Here is a 21,648-nt window from a genome sequence, read left to right as displayed (position 1 = left end):
CTCTCTCCAAAGTCCACATAGTTCTCTAAAAATAATAGACAGTTTCTATTACCTAGGTAACCTACTTAACAGTGGGGGTTGGTTTTCTGAGTGTGTCGTAACCAGAGTAAGAAATGGTTGGAAAATGTTCAGAGAGCTATTATCTAAGTTGACAACAAAAGGTTGCATGGTAGTGAGACATGGGGCTTTGAATGCAGAGAATTTGTGAAAATTAGAAAGAATGAAACAAGCATGCTCTATTAGATGTGTAATACTAGTGTGTATGAACAACAAAACACAAATGAGTTGAGAGAAAAACTGAACAAAAGAGCAATCGGATGTAGTATGCAACAGAGAAGACTGCATTGTATAAAGAAGTGTTACATGCTCAGAGTGATGGAAAAGAGAGAGCAATGAAAATTTGAGATGAAGTGGTGAAGAGAAACTGAAAGTTGTTGGATCTCTCAGAGAAGATAACAAAGAATGATACTGATTGGCACCCACCAACCCAAGATTTGCAAAACAGACATTAAAATTGTGTAATGCACATCTGTATGTACACGTGTGTATGTATATTTATCTGAACACAGTCAAATTTACAGCATTGCCCACACTAATAGCCTCTTACCACTGTAACATCCCAATCACATATAACTCACTCAGTCACTCCTCTTTATCACTTCCTTTCACATCTCTTACCTGTCTATCAACCACACCACTACCACTCATATCTTTTTCATTCGACTTCATCTCTCATGCTCCCAGTGCCCTATTGCTCATCTCCCAATCATTCTCTTCTTTTCCTAATCTCACTGTACTATGCTGCCACTGTGACTAAGGATAACATTGGATCTCTTCTGTCCATAATACACTGCTTCCAATGTAACTAACACTACCACCTGTCTGACATTTTCATTTATGCTATTCATTGGTACAAGACCCACCTGCTTTCCATTCCCCCTTCAACTATCCTCATCACTCGACCTTTCTGGCTTGTAAGAAAGTCTATGTATATGAAGCTACATAGGAATGATTGTGCCCAGAACACTCTACATACTCTTGCTCCTTTTCTCCCACACATCCTTGGTCATCACTGTCTCCTGAGTCACTCTGCCATGTCATCATCCCACCCTCTTGATTACATTGCTTTGAGTGTATGTAATTTTCTCAGAATACCCACATCCTCCCTCACACAGCCCTCTTAAAACCATCATTCATGCATCTAGCCTTCAAGCCTCTTACTTTGTTTCGTAAAGAGACTGCAAGTGAGTAGAGACATGGAATTCAGAGGTGTTTTTAATCATATCAAGGATATGGCTATCTCTTATATGTTGGTGCTACAAAAAAAAAATGAGTAAGAAATTCAGTAGAATCTACATGGTTAGCATTAGGAAGGGCAGCCAGTCACAGAACCCAAACCCAAAATTAAATGCAAATGCAGGTGAAATGTAGTCCTCTGACTTGTCCAGGGGGGTAGTTCCCACCAAAACATATAGTGAATGATCCAACCCAAACTATGATAGACAGAGGACATACAACAATGATGATGGTGTGTGTATTGTATGTATATATGTAAATCATTTTACATATTTGTTTTAATTCGAATGAAGCTATAACTAATAACTTGTAAAATCCATTTTACCTGGTAAGGTTAAAACTTCTAATTTGACAGTTGAAAATCAGTATATCTCTCAAGTGTAGTGATGTCATGGACAAAAACTAGTCAAGGTAGATGCATTCTTCAATTCTTGAGAGTAATTTGGTCCACTTACTTTAAATAGTTTCTACTTGATATTTTATGAGCTATTATTTAATGCTATATTTGCATTTCAGCAACTTTATAAAATCACTTAGGTTGAGAAATTTGAAACTATATATATATATGTGTATGTGTTTAAGGAGACCTATCCAGCTAAGTAAAATTGAGGCCATAAAGATATGCAGTTCATGTCCATGTACACAATTTGTTCCTGACAAGCCTGTACCCAATCCCAGACCATCCACTTTACATCTCCCCCATCCCTCACTTGAGTTCACCACTCAGTTTATTTCCCACTCTCCCTTCACATACAAACCTAAAAACATTGTATCCCTGTTGAATCTCCTCCCCACAACAAATCTACCTGACACTCTCTCCCTCTAATTGTGTTCATTCACTACATTCCTTCCCCTTCACCACCTGTCATGTCTCCATCATCATCTCTCCCCTCTCTCTTCTCTCTCTCCTACTGAGATAGCTACGTATCTCCTTTACTGAGAGACCTTTTTCTGTCTCTCTATTCATACTCTAACCTCTCATCATCTAGCACAAACCCACCTCCCTCAATACTGCTCCCAGCTCAGTTGAGGGGTCTTGTCTTCTAAGTTGCTTCATGACCTATTTGCTGCTGGTGTCATGTAAAAAGCAGCCAGCACATTATGTAAAGTGGTTAGTGTCTGACTGAGCATCCAGCCTTAGAAACCATACCAAAAACAGTAGAGTTTAGTGCAGTCTTTTGACCTGCTAGCTCCTGTCAAACCGTCCAACCCACATCAGCATGGAAAATGGACATCAAATAACAATGATTATCACACATACACACACGAGAGAGAGGGGGAGGGGAGAGAGAGAGAGAGAGAGAGAGAGAGAGTTTGTGTGTGGGTGTCTCAACATTATACAATAGATGTAACTGAATATCACAAGCAGTGTCTGTTTCAATTCATGTAAAGTGCTTGCTAAACAAGTTAAAATACCAAGAGGCTGGAATGCTTTGATTTTACATTGATGACAAAACTTTGATGAAGACCAAAAGGTAAACTGAAGGAATGACAGATGGATATGCAGAAACCTGAATGAGGTTTAAATAATCACATATACTAAGTTCCCAACAATTGTGACTTTAGGGAGTAATCAGCAATGAGAGAGATGTTGTACCTCCTTATATTTTTCACAGGACTTAAGAGTCAATGCCACTGACTACACAGGTGTTTGGGAAAGTTGTGAGGCCCTGGATAGACTGAATATGCAACGGAAGATCATACAACTTCCAACAAGACTCTGCACGATCTCATAAGGCTAGGACAACCCAAGAGTGGGTGCATACTCATCTCCATGATCATGTTCTAGCTCACCAGACCCCAATCCACTGGACTATTATGTATGGGGTGTCATTGATAAAGATCAGTCAACAGCCCCATAACATCATACAATCTCTCAAATCTGCCATAATCAGTACTATGTCCCAAATTAATGAAGATCATCTGATTTGAGCATGTCAATGCTTCCAACCCCATTCTGAAACAGCCATTGATGCTAATGATGAATTCATTGAATAGGTGTGATGAAATTATTCTCAAGATTATTTGTACTAATTTGTTTTCATATGCAACTTCTCTTTGATGAGCTATGCGTCATTTTCTAAATTCATACAAATGACCTTAAACAACTAATGCATCCTGTACACACATGTTCTGCTATAAGCTTCGGTGCGCATGTGCACGCATGCTTACATATGTATGCAGATATATATATTTCAATTTTTTTATACAGAGATATATAACTGAAACTATTTACAAGTCTTAACATGAAACTTGATTTATGTTGTGAATTCTAAAGGAAAGAACTGTTTTACAGAATTAGAAAACTATGCGTATGCTCCCTATAAAACAGATTCTACAGTTTGAATAGCTCTGAGTTCAGGCAATAATTGGGTTTACTATCCATGAATCTTTTTTCTTTTCTTTTTTTTTTTAACTACATTCTGACATGTAGTTAAAATGGTACCATTACACAATGTTCTTACTGACATCTAAGTTGTTAAAAGCTTAGTTTCTTAACAGGAACGTATAGTATACACAGTTTGCAATGTGTTTTGTATGCAAATATTTCTTCCTGGAAATGCATCTGGTGAAATTCAAGTCAACTATTAACACTTAACAGAAACTGTTAACATTAAGAAATTTATCGCAATGCTGTCACATAAATAAACCTAAACTTCATCTATTTTTATGAGCTCAATTTCATCAGAAGCATGCTAGATAACACGAAGTCAAAGCTGAAATATTTTTTTTATTATCTTTTCCATTAGTTTTGCTTTAAAATGTCCAAATGATTAATTTGTAGTGGTTACATGAGAAAGAAAAATCTCTGAAACAGAGATTTCAGATAATAAAAATGTTCAAAACATTATATAAATTAAAGTATAAGCATTGGATAAGTTTGGGGACTTTGTATACAAGTCATGATAAAATAAAAAGAAAGATAACTATAAATATGTTACATGAGAGAGTTATTTAGACTATGTATGCACACACTTGCATTCTTGATATATTGCTAATCCTGATCCCATTCCTTCAATCATCATCATCATCATCATCATCATTTAGCGTCCGTTTTCCATGCTAGCATGGGTTGGACGGTTCAACTGGGGTCTGGGGAGCCCGAAGGCTGCACCAGGCCAGTCAGATCTGGCAGTGTTTCTACAGCTGGATGCCCTTCCTAACGCCAACCACTCCGAGAGTGTAGTGGGTGATTTTATGTGCCACCGACACAGGTGCCAGACGAGGCTGGCGAACGGCCACGCTCGGATGGTGTTTTTATGTGCCACCGACACAGGTGCCAGACGAGGCTGGCAGACGGCCACGCTCGGATGGTGTATTTATGTGCCACCGACACAGGTGCCAGATGAGGCTGGCAGGTGCCAGACGAGGCTGGCAGACGGCCACGCTCGGATGGTGTTTTTATGTGCCACCGACACAGGTGCCAGATGAGGCTGGCGGACGGCCACGATCGGATGGTGTTTGTTACGTCCCCAAAGCACGGAGGCCAGTCTATGCGGTACTGGCTACGGCCACGTTCGGATGATTTTCTTGTGTGCCACCGGCACTGGTACCACAAAGATACAAATTCCATTTATGCTCATCTATTTTGATTTGTTTTGATTTGATTTGATTTTCACTTGCCTCAACAGGTCTTCACAAGTGTCACTTGCCTCAACAGGTCTTCACAAGTGTCACAAGAAGGAAGGTATGCACAGGTGGACTGTCTACGTCGCCGGGTCTTCGGATGGTGTCTTTATGTGCCACCGACACAGGTGCCAGATGTGGCTGGCGAACGGCCACGATCGGATGGTTTTCTTGTGTGCCACCGGTACTGGAACCACAAAGATACAAATTCCATTGATGTTCATCTATTTTGATTTGGTTTGATTTTCACTTGCCTCAACAGGTCTTCACAAGTGTCACGCGTGTCACACACTTGCCTCAACAGGTCTCCACAAGTGTCACACACTTGCCTCTGCCTCAACAGGTCTCCACAAGTGTCACACACTTGCCTCTGCCTCAACAGGTCTTCACAAGTGTCATAAGAGGGAAGGTATGCACAGGTGGACTGACTACGTCGCCGGGTCTTTGGATGGTGTTTTTATGTGCCACTTTTATGTGCCACCGACACAGGTGCCAGGTGAGGCTGGCGAACGGCCACGATCAGATGGTGTTTGTTGTGCCCACAGCACGGAGGCCAGTCGATGCGGTACCAGCTACGGCCACTTCGGATGGTTTTCTTGTGTGCCACCGGTACTGGAACCACAAAGATACAAATTCCATTGATATTCATCTATTTTGATTTGGTTTGATTATTGATTTTCACTTGCCTCAACAGGTCTTCACAAGTGTCACACACTTGCCTCAACAGGTCTTCACAAGTGTCATAAGAGGGAAGGTATGCACAGGTGGACTGACTACGTCGCCGGGTCTTCGGATGGTGTCTTTATGTGCCACCGGCACAGGTGCCAGATGAGGCTGGCGAACGGCCACGATCGGATGGTGTTTGTTGTGCCCACAGCACGGAGGCCAGTCGATGCGGTACTGGTTACGGCCACGTTTGGGTGGTTTTCTTGTGTGCCACCGGCACTGGTACCACAAAGAATACAATTCCACTGATGTTCATCTATTTTGATTTGTTTTGATTTGATTTGATTTTCACTTGCCTCAACAGGTCTTCATAAGCGTCACAAGAAGGAAGGTATGCACAGGACTGACTACGTCCCAGGTCGGGGCCACGGGTTATGGCCGGGTCTTCTCATGCACAGCATACTTCCATAGGTCTCGGTCTCTAGACATTTCCTTAGTGAGACCTAAAGTTCGAAGGTCGTGCTTCACCACCTCGTCCCAGGTTTTCCTGGGTCTACCTCTTCCACAGGTTCCCTCCACTGCTAGGGTGTAGCACTTTTGCACACAACTATCTTCAGCCTTTCTTGTCACATGACCATACCAGCGCAGCCGTCTCTCTTGCACGCCACAACTGACGCTTCTTAGGTTCAGCTTTTCTCTCAAGGAACTTACACTCTGACGATTATGAACACTGACATTACACATCCATCGGAGCATACTGGCTTCATTTCTTGCGAGCTTACGCATATCCTCAGCAGTCACGGCCCATGTTTCACTACCATGTAGCATGGCTGTACGTACACATGCATCATACAGTCTGCCTTTTACTCTGAGCGAGAGGCCTTTTGTCACCAGCAGGGGTAAGAGCTCTCTAAACTTTGCCCAGGCTATTCTTACTCTAGCAGTTACACTTTCAGCACACCCACCCCCGCTACTGACTTGGTCTCCTAGGTAGCGGAAGCTATCAACTACTTCTAGTTTGTCTCCCTGGAACGTGGCAGAAGTTGGTCTCTGCATATTTCCAGTGTTTATTGCTCCTGAGCATTTGCCACAGACAAAAACTATTTTCCTAGTTAGCCTTCCTTTGACATTGCTGCACCTCTTATGTGTCCATAGCTTACACTTGGTGCATCTTATAGAGTTTCTACCTACACCTTTTTTACAGATCGAGCAGGGCCATCTACCTGAAGGCGTTTGTGATTGATCTACCTTCCTACTTATTAGAACTTTGGTTTTGGCTAGGTTGATTCTAAGGCCCTTCGATTCTAATCCTTGTTTCCACACCTGGAACTTCTCCTCCAGTTCTGATAGTGACTCAGCAATTAGAGCAAGGTCATCAGCATAGAGGAGCTCCCAGGGGCAACCTGTCTTGAATTCCTCCGTTATTGCCTGGAGGACTATGATAAATAGGAGGGGACTGAGGACTGAACCTTGGTGGACCCCAACCTCTACCCGGAATTCTTCACTGTACTCGTTGCCCACCCTCACCTTACTAGCAGCGTCTCTGTACATGGCTTGCACAGCTCTCACCAACCATTCTTCTATCCCTAGTTTCCTCATTGACCACCAGATAAGGGACCAGGGGACCCTGTCAAAGGCTTTCTCCAAGTCAACAAAAGCCAGGTACAAGGGCTTATCTTTGGCTAGGTATTTCTCCTGCAGCTGTCTTACCAGGAATATAGCATCAGTAGTACTTTTCCCTGGCACGAACCCAAACTGCATATCATCTAAGGTAACTCTCTCTCTAATTAGTTCGGCTACAACCCTCTCCGTAACCTTCATTACCTGATCCAGCAGCTTGATGCCCCTGTAGTTATTTGTCTCTAGGGCGTCGCCTTTACCTTTGTAGCAGTTGACTATTATGCTGCTACACCAGTCATTGGGTATGACCCCCTCGTGTATCACCTGGTTAACTATACGGGTGACTAAGCTATAGCCGACACCACCAGATATTTTGAGCATCTCTGCAGTAATTCCTGATGGGCCTGGGGCTTTCCCTGTTTTCATGCTTCTAATTGCCTTATCTACTAAGGAACTGTTAACTCGGATTGCTGGTCCCTCTGTTGGGTCGACATTCGGCAGACTCTCTTTATCCCATTCATTTTCTTCATTCAGCAACCTATCATAGTGGCGTCTCCAAGTCTCTCTCTTTGCACCCTCATTAAGTGCAAGTGAACCGTCCTCCTTGCGAACACATTTCTCTCCTACCACGTCACGATTCTCTCTCACACACTGTCTTGCAACACGAAACACCTCAAGTCTTTCATCCTCACGACGCAGGACATTGGCAAATTTTTCCTTCTCTGCTTCCCCTCTGGCTAGATAGACCTGTCTCCTGGCTTCCCTTCTGGCAGACTGATACATGCATATATTTCCAAATAAAGAAATTAAGTTTTTATTAGCTACACAATCATTCAGCTAAGTGTTTGCACATTTATCTCAAAGATGCAAAATTGTTAACAGAGGAATTCAAGGTAGTTATTCAAAGAAACTTTTCATGTTGAAACAATTTATTTCTGTTAGAAATACATAATTGAGAAAGAAATTTAAATATGATAAAGGAGATTTTAATCTTATGACTTCAAAGTAGAAATGAAGACATTCCATGCTTTTTATTTAGCAGAAAAGGGGTGGGGGGAACAAAGTAAACAGAAAAAAAGAAACATAGGTGAAAATTGTTATTTTAAAAACTATTTGTTACAATTCAGGATACTTGGAAATATCCCACAGTATTATCATTATGCATGCTGGCTGAAAGACATTATACATTCAGAGATAATTAAATACATAAAATGTGTGCTTCAAAAGAAGTATTCATTGTATATGTGTACTTCTTTTGAAGTCCAAGAATTGTAACGAGAATTGTGCATTACAAATTAATTGCTCTGCTGTATCAAATATTTCCAAAAACCAAAAATGTTTATATATGTGTGTCAGTGTTTATATATATATATATATATGTATCACAGTGTATAAACAAAATAGTACTCAATATAAGTTACTAGTTAACTTATTTACCAAAACCAAAGTTTCTTTGCCACTACCTTCAGTTTCATGCTTGTCAATCTCAATCTGATGGATTGCCAACAATAAGAGTTGGAATAGTAGCAACACAGTAGACTTCAACTTACAGCAGACAAATGAGTACATGCACATATACATATATACCATTAATTTACAGATTTCCTCCTTTGGACTATACACATGCTAGCCGAATACATGGAACCAAGCACCCATTTTATTTAACTCTGAAGAAAGGTAATGTGGAGCAATTAAATACATCCCCATCAATTGTATCATTTACATTCCACAGTTTGCATTCAGTATTTAGTATTCAGTTTTTCCCTTTTATATTGCTTTAACCTTAACTTTACCTACATACTGAGCAAGGTGACTTTCTAGGTGGTACTTAACACTCAAAACATATTGATCTCTGGAACAGTAGCACAAGCCTCATATCCATTTAGGCAATGGTAATATCCAAAAGACAATACAGACAGTTTTTCAGCTATGCACCACACACTGCTTGCTCATTTTAAGACCTGAACTCAAATTATTAATTCATTACAAAGCTTTATTATCACATGCAAACTATTTACAACAAAATTTTAATTTGCATGCCATCTAAGCTTATTTTCCCTTTTAATTGTTCATCTAAGACAGACCTCACCTACTAAAATGCTAAACATAAAAGAATTTGAAATAGAAATGGCCTTAAGCTTAAGCCTACGTCATAGCTTATATTAATTACACCAGGTGTCTTATGTTGACTCTTCTTTATTTATTTATTTATTTATTTGCATACAGTTGTTGAAACCTATATGATCTTAAGAAGAGAAGGTTCCAACATCAATAAGGTAACAACAGTAGTGATGAAATCTTGTTTTGTGTACAAATAATTACAATGTTTGATGACAAATATTCTTGCAACAGAGTGTAGCTAGAAACACTTCCAAATACCTCAACGAAGACAGTACAAAAGGCATAACAGAGGTAAAACTGAAGATACAATCAGATTAAAACTGAGAAATACCAAATTACATAAGACTTAAGAAATCTGAAAAATTGTTGTGTTGCAAAACAGTCTAATCCCAAACAGTGTAGGAAAATAGACAATGTGTGAAAGGACACTGAATAACAAATTAATGACTTGTAAGAGCAAATTCCATGAAAGAGAAAATCATTGAAAATGGAGAAAGTAACACTTGAGATTTAAACAAAACAATTTAAAGATGCTTTTGCTGTATACATCTACAAATTTGTGTTGAATTACAGAAATAAAAGAATCTAAATGTTAAACATGCACAATCTCACATTCCTTGTCAGATCAAAACTGTCATTTATATCAAAAATTTCATTGTAGACTTTCCTGATTATATGAAAGCTAGCAGCTACATTCAGTTGCATTTGTAAGACAACCTATCAAATATTTATTGTATTAAGAAGGATCAGTTAAAGGATAAACAAGTTTATCCTAATAGACAAAATAAAAAAAAATGTGCTCAGCAGTAATATTCTTCTAAAAGTCTATCAATGTAACAAAAGACTTTTTATCATTTCTAAGATTACTAAGCAAATGGGTTTAACAGAAAAATGAAAAAACTATTTCAAGTTAACACAAAAATCTACTTCACTTCAGATTTATTACTGATGTTAAAATAATCAATAAAACATAACTGATGACTTTGTAAATGAACATGCTTTTTATTACTTTCACATAATTTGTCTGAAAAACAATTTTAATAATCAGTGGTAATTCCTCCTCCTATTATGATAAAGATAAATAAAACCAATCTGAAATCATTTCTCTGTATTATCCTTTGTGTCTTACTTATAAGAGCTTATGTCTACTGGATTCCAGAACAAGAAGCTTTCAGTAGTCTAAACCACATAGTCTCCAAATCACTTTTTTTTTGTGAAAAGAAAAGCATTATGAAGGCATTTTAACATAAACTCAGAAATAACACTACTTGTCAATTTTTAAGAAAAAAGTAAGAATGTTTTTAATTCTCAAAAACAATGTCATCATTGAGAATATCTTGGTTTTTAACAATAGATACACTGTAAGAAGCAATTAAAAATGATGACATCAAGATGGGCACAATCTCATAAAGCACTGTCTCAAAAGTCCCATCAAAAATTAAAATGCAAATGTAATGATGATGAAATTATGCTAGTTCAAAAGATGGACACAAAAAAATGATGCTAACTGAAAAAGGGAGATGATACATTTAAGGAAGACTTCAAATTTCACTGCATTTGGGGAATTATAAGCCTTAGAGAAAACAATTAGGTCTTAAAACCAAAGGATCACAATTTCAAACCAGGTGATTCTAACTACAAAACCATAGCTAAACTGTTTATATATTTCAATAAAACTTCATAATAATTAATTTTTTTAGAATATATATCTAACTTTCCTTTTAGAAATGTTGTAATATCTATGTTTTCTCTAGAGGTTAAAACTTTGATTTAGAAGTACTGAATGTTTATAAAACAGACATGGAAAGCATGTCCAACATAGTCCAAGAGAAAATGTCTGGTTCTGTTATTTAATGCACAGCTTTGAAAGAATCCACAATAGTTAAGCGATTAGGGTGTCAGTATATCTACAAAATATCACTTGTCTCCTGATCCAGTCAGAAAAAAATGTAATGAGACTTCAAATTAATTATATGAGTTAAGTTAAAATCCTTTTGTATTAATAAATGGGAGTGGTTGTCTCTATCCTCTGCTGGGTTTGTTATTCCCTACCTTCCAGAGCCAAGTAATTATACAACTGAAAGATAATTATAAAGAAAACCCCGAAAGAATGTTAAGTTTGCATCAAATAATTCCTAATTAATAATACTGTAAATGATACTAAGTCAACTCTGTGTATATGTAGAACTACACTACATATACACTCAGTCTTTCATATCTCAGCTGATGAGATCTGTGTCTACGTATTTTAAAATATTATCATGACCTAGATTTAAGGTAATATAACATATATATCTGTTTTGTATGATATACACTTTATTCATAACTCAAATTAATTCATTTTGAATATCTTACTGAGCATTTTCTGAACAATTTCAGTGAGAAATACTCCATATTTAGATGCCTTATATTATGAAGAACATGTCTGTCTGTTTCTCTCTCTCTCTCTATATATATATATATATATCATCATCATCATCGTTTAACGTCCGGTTTCCGCGCTAGCACGGGTTGGACGGTCGACCGGGGTCTGGGAAGCCAGGGGCTATATATATATATATATATATATATATATATATATATATATATATATAGCTGCTATGGTAAAAGTTTTGAATAGTTGAAACAATTCATTTATTTAAACCTTTCCTTTTGCATTCACATAAGTTAATAAGTCTTACTCAAATAATTATGTAGCATATCATTGACTATCACTTAAAGGTTGAGTAGCTAAGCTAATAGGCAGGCATGAAGAAGTGTCACCAGCTGCATAAATTATGTTTCAATACTATACACAATCTGAAAATATTTGTGTAAACACACACACACACAAAGTTAATGCTTTGCTTTCATTAGCCCTAGTTTCTCTATTTTAGGGTCACTTCAAAAACATGCAAGAAACTTTACAGGCTTCGTTTTATTGGAAAAGATCTAGAAAATTATTAAATTTTAGTTGATTATTCAGCGATACATTAATGTGATTATTATTTCAACTATAAAGAGTCAGATAAAAACATTGCAGAAACCATGCATACTTCTTGTAAATAATCCTGCAAACACATCTTAACAAAATCTCTGCTTTTTGACCAAAACTTATATAGCAATAATAAACCAAAGATTAATACATACCTTTGAAAGCTGTGAATTAATCCATTTAGTAAAAGTTTTCTTTTGAATATCCTCTCTTTCATCTATAAAAGAAAATACAACTCAATAAATATCTAGGGAAGTAGTGTGAGAATAAGTTGTATAAAAAGTAAGGTGAAAAAAATAGTTCCATGATTTTATTAGTAAATTATCAATAAAAAGAAGGAATTAATTTTTGATGAATTGAAGCACAGTTTTTTTTCATAGACCTACAGAGAGTGGGGGGAATGTGCAACTAATGAAATTCTAAATAACACTAATTTTGTTTTTACTTCAGTGCAGCTGAAAAGAAGATGAAATCAATTTTTAATGAAACAGAAACACAAATAAAAAAAATAAATGCACCACTTCTACATAAACAGGTTTTAATATAGTCTTGAGACAGTTAAATCAAATACTTAGAAAATTTCATATTGTTAAGAAAATCAACTATTTTAATGTGAGTTAACCAGTGGATGTTCCAAAGCCTAAAAGTTTATTGGCTATAACATCAAAAGTATTTTAAAGAACAATAGAGCATATATTTAAAAATACTAATATTTAATCTGACTAATTTTTCACTGGCTTTTGCACTTATGAACTAAAATGTTTTATGGGCACAATACTTTTGGACTACTTCAAATTGAATTTCTAAATGACCAAATATTTAGTAAAGAAAGGGGATAATTTTGATAGGCAAACACTAATAACAATGACTGTTAAAGTAGTTTACTCCAAGTCATAAAATTTTGACTGTATAACATGCATATTAGGAATTAGAAAACAATATGCTGACTAAATCCTACAACTTGTAAAACTCTTGACAATAGTTTGGCTATTTTTTCTGTTGTATAAGGAAGGTGTGAGGTGCAGGCTGAGTTGCATTGATCTTGAATGAGAGAGGTAAGGTAGAAGTTAAGTGAAAGAATCTAAATATTTCATAATTTATTATGATAGATGCTGTGTACATACATACATAAATAAAGACAGATACATGTATACATGCATACATGTGTGCACCAATACACATAGGTAACTTTTTAAATGCTGAGGAAGGGAAAGGAAGGTGGGTGTAAGGAATAAGTAGCTTTAAGGAGAGAGGGGTTTGCTAAGTTGACAACAGCTGTTCACATGCAGCATTTCTTCTGTCCATCACAAAGAAACACACACAAACTCATGTCTACTATATAAATGAGTGTGTGTGTGTGTATTACGGAAAGGTTCTGAAACAGTACACCCAAGAGAAAAAGGGATTTGATTTTCGAAATCTGAGTCCCAAGATTATTAGTAATCAAAAAATATAATTTGCTATGAGAAATAACTCAACTTCCAGAATGTCTTTAGAAGACACTATCTTCAACTCATGATTACCTGAGTGTGTGTGTGTGTGTTTGTATATGCGTGTGTCACATCTTATAATTGTCTATCTACTTCTCTTAGGTATTCTGTTGCCGTCACAGATTTTGAAATTTTAAAAATCAAGTGAAAATTTTCAAATTTGGTATATTAATATAATTTTTCACGCTGAATCTGATTTTATTATTTGTTTCAGAAGAAAAATGCTACAGAGGTTTAAATTTGGATCATTTTTATCTAATTAGAAAACAGGATTTGGAAGCTGGCATTATCTGCATGATAGCTGTTTATCACAAAATGAAAGCAAAAGCATTATGATGAATTTTTATTAAACAAACTGAAAACAAAACAATATAATGCTGAAAGTTATAGGAAGTTCTGAAATTTTGATAAGTTTTAATGAATAAAGTCATGTGAAATGGTTGAATAGGCATGTAAATAATTTAAAAAAGAAAAAAATCCTCAATGAAATATTTTGCGATAAATTACACAAATCCATCCTGATCAAGAGGTACATCCATTGGGAAAGGCATGGTCTGACATGGAATAAAAAAATTTATATGAAGGCATTCTATTGTAAAAATTACCTGGTAACAATAGGTTACTCAGTTTCTAATAAAATCTTTTAACAGAATCAAAACACTGATACACTGGAAGAAGGGAATAGAATACACTTTTATGATATTTAATATTTGATCAGAAATAAAAACCTTATGTTCATATCTAAATCTTATTTTATACTGTAGACTGCTTATAAAGGAAAACCATTTGAAACAGCTAAGAATCTAAAAAATGAATTATTTAGTTGGAAAGACTGGTATGAGTAAATATCAATTTGCATACCTTATTATATAGTTTCACATACTACGAAATTTTATTTCACATAGTTGTAAAACAAAATTGTATTATAGACTAACTTAGTCTATAATTAAGTTAAGTTACTGATGATGATGAAATGAGTACTGATAGTGGCAAAGATGACAATGATAATAATAAAAGCTATTAATAAGGTACGCTTTATAATTTGTAAGAAGCTGGAAGAAAAAAATCTCTAAAATTAGAGCTATAGACTCAGTTTCTTACATTAAATCGCAAAACAAAATCTATATTGTAACTGAGATAATATCTATAGGTTAGTTTTGGCTAACTTGTATGAAATTACGCTCAGTAGAAGAGATGACAGTTCCTTAATCCTTTCATTACCAACCTGTCTGAAACTGGCTCTGGCTCTGAGTATAAATGTCTTGTTTTCATAAGTTCTGAATTAAAATCTTCCACCAAACCTTAGTTACAATTTATGTTCCTAACACTAGCTGAATAATTACTAAGTTATTTTACTAAATTCTTTGTTATATTTGAAGTAATTGAAAGAAACAGAAAGCATCTCAAAATGAATACAGTAATGAAAGGGCTAACTGCTCAAATTTGTCTTCAAAATGTATAATTATAGAAATGATAATGAATATGAGCAGAGTGAACACTTCATGCATAAAAAAGCAAAAGTGTGTATTGTATAGAGGGGTTTCAATAATAATAAAAACAAAATAAAAATATTAGGCAGATCATTTACACCAATGTAAAATAGTAACTATTTTAATTTTATCTCTTAATACTTTGAACAGGATTACTTTCAAGTTTTAAAAATAAAAACTTGAGAATGAAATCTATGCATTATCTAATATAAAGATGTTAGGAACCCAAGAAGCCAGTAATATAATGTATAATATGAATGAATTCTAGAAATAAATTTTGGAAAGAATAAAAGTTTTAGAATCTTTAGATCATACATGAAATGAAATTACTGTTTCATTGACAGGATGGATGTATAATGCCTCAGTCCAAAACTACAGCTGACAAATTTTATACAACCTAATTATAGAATAATAACCAAACTGCTGGATAATTATGTGTGAATCATACAGAGATACTACTTGGCTACTGATGTTTAAATAGGAAGAAATTCTAAAAATGGATAATTCTGTCCCATTTTCTTGAGTTCATAGAAAAATGCAACAGAGATTAACTAAATAGAGAAATATTCCATAGTTATTATATTGAGTTAATGCAAAACATTCTTAAGAATGTTATAATGAAAAGATCCTACAACAATGTGGATAAATCTCAGTCTTGTTTGGTTTGAAAAAGAAAATAAATGTTGATTATCTTTATGCACGGAGGCATGGCTGCATAGTTAAGAAGTTTGCTTTACAACCAAGTGTTTCTGAGTTTGATCCAGTGTCTCTGCTGTATCCTGAGATCAACTAATGCTTTCAGAATAAAATTTAGCAAATGGAAACTACACGGGAGTGTGCACATGCACACATCTTTTGTCACTATATACTGGAGGAAGATGCAACAATAAGCAAAAAAACTCCTAAACCAGTGCTATCCAATAAAATATCCTGTGCAGTATTTGTTCCCACAATTCTTTGTTATTGTCATCATCATCACCATTTAACATTTGCGTTCTATACTGGCATGGATTGGGTAGTTCAATAGGATCTGTCTAACCTGAGAACTGTGTTAGTCTTCAGTGTTTGTTTTGGCAAGGTTTATAAAGCTGGATGCTCTTCCTAATGCCAACCACTTTATTTCTGAAAAGGTTGTTGCAATTCTTCTAAATGCATTATAGAGGAAAAAATCTCTTCTAATATTGTTTCATTCAGGTTCTTCACCGAATTTGGAAAACCACTGAGGGTACAAGTATTTTACCATGATTGATTGGTATTGAGAAACCTTTTAGCTTTGCCAACAGTTTAACTAAGTATATTTTACACATTTAAAAGTTTGTCACTTCAAAGCTTAGAGCATAAACAATAACATGGGAGTTTCTATGTAACCTGCTATAATCTCCCTCAAATCCTACAGTCTCAAAAACAGGTAAAAAACATATTAGATAATGTAATCATCAGTTAACGTCCATTATCCATGCTGGCATGGGTTGGATGGTTTGATTAGGGCTGGAAAGCTGCACCAGACTCCAGTCTATTTTGACATGGTTTCTACAGCTGGATGGCCTTCCTAACACCAACCACTCCAAGAGAGTAATGTGTGCTTTTACGTCTCAGATATGAAATTCCAAGTGAAAATTTTTCCTAAAGAGAAAGCTCTTGCACCTATATACATGGACTCTGGTTAAAGCATTTGACATTGCATCACTTCAAATCAATTATGTAACAGAATGTTAAGAGAAACAATTACCCAGATAAATAACCAAGACAAAAAGCATCAGTCTTTTTAGAATTACATGCCCATAATAACCTTTTATCTTTCACTTGTTTCTGTCATAATGGGGCACCACCTTGAAAGGCTTTAGCTGAATGACCCAACCTCAGTTTTATTATTTTAAAATTTGGTACTTATTCTAACAGTTGCTTTTGCTGAACTGCTATATTATGGAAACATAAACTAACACTGGTTATCAAGAAGTGGTGAGGAACAAACACAATCACAAAGACACACTCACACACACAACATTTTTTAAGTTAACAATGCAATCGAAGATTAAAAAGTAGGAAAATAGGTAATGGGTATATATGCATATTTTGAGGATAATTATCCTCACATCAGCACTTTATCCAACCTACCAATTATCCATGAACACAGTTTAAATACTCATTAGGTTTAATGGTGTAACATAACCAGATAGACCATTTTGCATATTAAACACATTCCTGACAACTGGTATATATATTTAATGGTTTGCAAGGCAACAGTAAATCATTTTGTTGCCATAATACACTAGTAAGTATACTATAGGTTTATTAAGTCAATACTGTGTCCTACTATGTTTTAATGGTGCTTTAATTTCATTTTTAAGGGAATCTGTATAGATTTTCTATAGAATTCAGAGTCATTACTGTAAGTTGCAATGCTTCATTATCAAATACATTTATGTAAAAAATGTAATCAAAGATAGAAAAATAGGTAATGGATGTATATGCACATCTCAATGACTACTGTCCTCTCATTAGCACCTCATTGAACCTACCAACTATCCATGAACACATTCTTTAAATATCCATTAAGCTTAATGGTGTAACATAATTGGATAGGCCAATTTGCATATTAAACATATTTCTGGTAACAAGGCAAACAGTATTTCTTTGATTACCCCTAAAACACTATTAAGATGAATGAGGTACTGATAAGAGCACAATAATCCTTGAAATAAGAATATACACCCATTATCTATTTTTCTGTCTTTGATTGCATTGTTTACTTGGGTATATTTGTTTATGAAACATCTTAATTTACATACTGGCTCTGAATTCTATAGGAAATTTAGAAACATCACCTGAAAAATGAAATTAAATCACTGTTAACACACAATAGGACACAGAGTTGACTTAATAAACCTATAATATACTTATCAAGGTATAATGGTGATAAAACAAAATGTTGCGTTGCCAGTGTTTATGCATATGTCAGGCATCTTTCAATTTCCGTCCACCAAATTCACTCACAAAGCTTTGAGTGGCCCAGGATTATAGTGCAAGACACTTGTCCAAGCTACAATGCCATGAGACTGGACCCACATGGCTAGAAAGCTAACTTCTTACCACATAGCCATGCCAGTGCCAGTAGAAATTCCTAACTGATATCTTCACGATTATATCATGGCTATCTTTAAAAAGAAATATGCTTTAGCCAATTGAATATAAAGGAGAAAAGAAAAGAACTAAGTACTTAATACTATCAACTAATTAACAATTATGACATAAGAAATTGTATACATAACTAAAAATATTTGCATGACAGGTTGATTTCACATATGATTTCACAGCTTCATACTTGAAATATCAAAACATTTAAGATGATTGGTTATGGCAGTGATTTTGCTCAACTGACATTATCAAGTATGTTGAGATGGAGAAGCAGTTTGTATGCAAATGTCAAGTCTCAGATCTGTAGTATTTAACAAATGAATATTTCAGGCAGACTCATTTTCTTCACTTTTTATATTATTGTCTTAATTCTGTTATCAATTATCTATAAGCTGGAACTGATTATAAACTTAGCCCTGTGTTCATTTAACTATTACTGACAGACAATAATAAGGCCTTGATGAAAAACAAAACCAAAGTTATAAATAAGGTATCTGGTCTTCTGAACTATGCTTAATCTAATGATTAAGAAGTAAACATATAAAAAGTCAAAGTATAAAACAACTAACAATTGGCAAAATAGTGATATGGAATGAAAGTATATAGAGTCATTTAGGACTTTTACAATTATAATGAATAATAGAAAGCGATAAAAAAAGAATAAAAGATATGTGTATTAAGATTCACCACTTGTAGCAAATATGGATAAAAATATAATAATGTTTCTAATTTGGACACAAGGCCAATGATTCTTGATTAAATAAATCTTAACATTTGATTGGTATTTTATATTATCAATCACTGGAGGAATGAAAGGTGAAGTTGACTTGGATAGGATTTTAATTCAGAATAATAACAATGACTTCTAACACTGGCTCAGTCAAAAATTTATGATGAGAAAACAATTGTTATATAGGTGCAGGCATGACTGTGTGGTAAGAAGCTTGCTTCCCAAGCACATGGTTCTAGGTTCAGTCCAACTGTGTGGTACCTTCGGCAAAAGTCTTCTAGTGTAGACTCAAGCCAACCAAAGCCTTGTGAGTGGATCTGGTAGACAGAAACTGAAAGAAGCCCATCACATATGTGTTGTCGGTACGTAAAAAGCACCGACTACACTCTCAGAGTGGTTGTCATTATGAAGGGCATCCAGCTGTAGAAACTTTGCCAGATCAGATTGGAACCTGGTGCAGCCTTCTGGCTTCCCAGCCCTCAGTCAAACCAGCCAACCCATACCAGCATGGAAAACGGATGTTAAACGACGACGATATTTATGTATTTATGTTTGTGTGTGTGTGTGTGTGTGTGTGTCATCACCATCACTTGACAACCAATGTTGGTGGGTTTATGTACCCATAACTTAGTGGTTTGGCAACAGAGACTGATAGAATAAACACTAGTCTTACAAAAATTAAGTCCTGGGGTTTAAAATAGTAAAAGGATATATATATATATATATATATATACACACACATACATATATATAGTTAAATAAGTTTCGAGTAAAAACCTTGTAGTATGCTATGCAAAGCTAAATCGCAGTTATTGGCTACCTGATGTCATCATAAAATGAAAATGCTCTTGCTACTTGATATACATCAGAAATTCCACAGTATCCATAAATAGATAAATGATAAATGACAGATGATATACTTGGTTTAAAATCACAACATTTGTTATGGCACATTTTTGCACATGTACATTGGTGAGATGTCATGTAATCATTATCATCCAACCAAGACGTAAAATGCACTTCCTCACATAATTGTTTAAATAAGTCCTTTGTAAATCCTACAGTCATTTCACTCAAAGTGAGAATGGCAGTCTTACACTGAGTGAAAGGATTTTACAAAGGACTTATTTGAATCATCATCTCATGGAGCACATTTTACACCTTGGGTAGATGGATGGTAATGATTACACAACATCACACCAATATACAAGTGTAAAAAGTGCAGAAACAATAGTGATTTTAAATAAAGAATATAGATGATTCCATTTTCTATCATTTATCTTTCTCTCACCAGGCTCCAGTCTTATCTGGCAATGTTTCTACAGCTGGCGTTAGGAAGGGCATCCAGCTGTAGAAACATTGCCAGATAAGACTGGAGCCTGGTGCAGCCTTCTGGCTTCCCAGATCCCCGGTCGAACCGTCCAACCCATGCTAGCATGGAGAATGGACGTTAAACGATGATGATGATGATGTACACACACAAATATACAAAATTTCCAACTTTTATCTTTATATGCACTTCACAATTTGTAGCTGAGAATAATGCTCAATCTGCTGGTACTTTGAGCCTGACTTGTGTTCTAAGATATTAAATTTCCTTTTTATAAACCAGTGCTGATAGAATACAATGATGTAAAATATAACTGCATTTATATTCTTTGAAAAGTTGTGGCTGTGTGGTAAGAAGTTTGCTTCCCAACCACATGGTTCTGGGTTCAGTCACACTACGTGGCACCTTGGGCGAGTGTCTTCTACTATAGCCTTGGGCAGACTTGTGAGTGAATTTGGTAGACAGAAACTGAAAGAAGTGGTGAGCTGGAAGAAACATTAGCACGTCAGACGAAATGCTTAGCAGCATTTCATCTACTGTTAAGTTCTGAGTTCAAATTCCACCAGGGTCGACTTTGCCTTACACACTGGGGTCAATGTGATCAAATTAATCCCTTTGTCTGTCCTTGTTTGTCCCCTCTACATTTAGCCCCTTGTGGGCAATAAAGAAATAAGGAACTGAAAGAAGACTGTTGTATGTGTGTGCATGTGCATGTATACTCGTATGTCTGTGTTTGTCCCCCTACCATCGCTTGACAACTGATGTTGGTGTGTTTACAACCCTGTAACTTAGCAGTTTGGCAAAAGAGACTGATGGAATAAGTACAAGGTTTACAAAGAATAAGACCTGGGGTTGATTTCTTTGACTAAAGGCAGTGCTCCAGCATGGCCACAGTCAAATGACTGAAACAAGTAAAAGAATAATCAAGAGAAATTTTTTTCCCAGTGTACAATTAGTTTCATTGAGCATAATAATGTAAAAATCATCCAGAATATTTTATTATTAAAATTAAATAAAATTGAAAATAGTAATGTAAATATATGTACTGCAGAGAGTGAAAAAAAAAAATCAGGCATACAGCATCTCCAATGAAAGTTTAGTATAGTAGTAGTAAAATGTAGTATATGCTACGAACCCAGCATTTCTAAGACTTGCTCCCACTTTATGTG

The 21,648-nt window shown here is 35.6% G+C and overlaps 1 protein-coding gene across 7 annotated transcripts in view; it reads right to left on the bottom strand.

Annotated features, from left to right (window-relative positions):
• LOC115232614 (dystrophin) overlaps positions 1–21,648 on the bottom strand; it is a 744,226-nt gene that overhangs the window by 634,548 nt on the left and 88,030 nt on the right. For all 7 annotated transcript variants that reach the window (XM_029802603.2, XM_036512501.1, XM_029802605.2 and 4 more), the window contains one exon: positions 12,460–12,521. In XM_029802603.2, coding sequence (XP_029658463.1) covers positions 12,460–12,521 — 62 coding nt within the window. The remainder of the gene's footprint in view (positions 1–12,459; positions 12,522–21,648) is intronic.

This window comes from Octopus sinensis, linkage group LG2 (genome assembly GCF_006345805.1).
Source record: "Octopus sinensis linkage group LG2, ASM634580v1, whole genome shotgun sequence".
NCBI classification, from domain to species: domain Eukaryota; kingdom Metazoa; phylum Mollusca; class Cephalopoda; order Octopoda; family Octopodidae; genus Octopus; species Octopus sinensis.
Note: the sequence above shows the minus strand (reverse complement) of the source record. Positions and strands in the feature narration are given on the sequence as shown.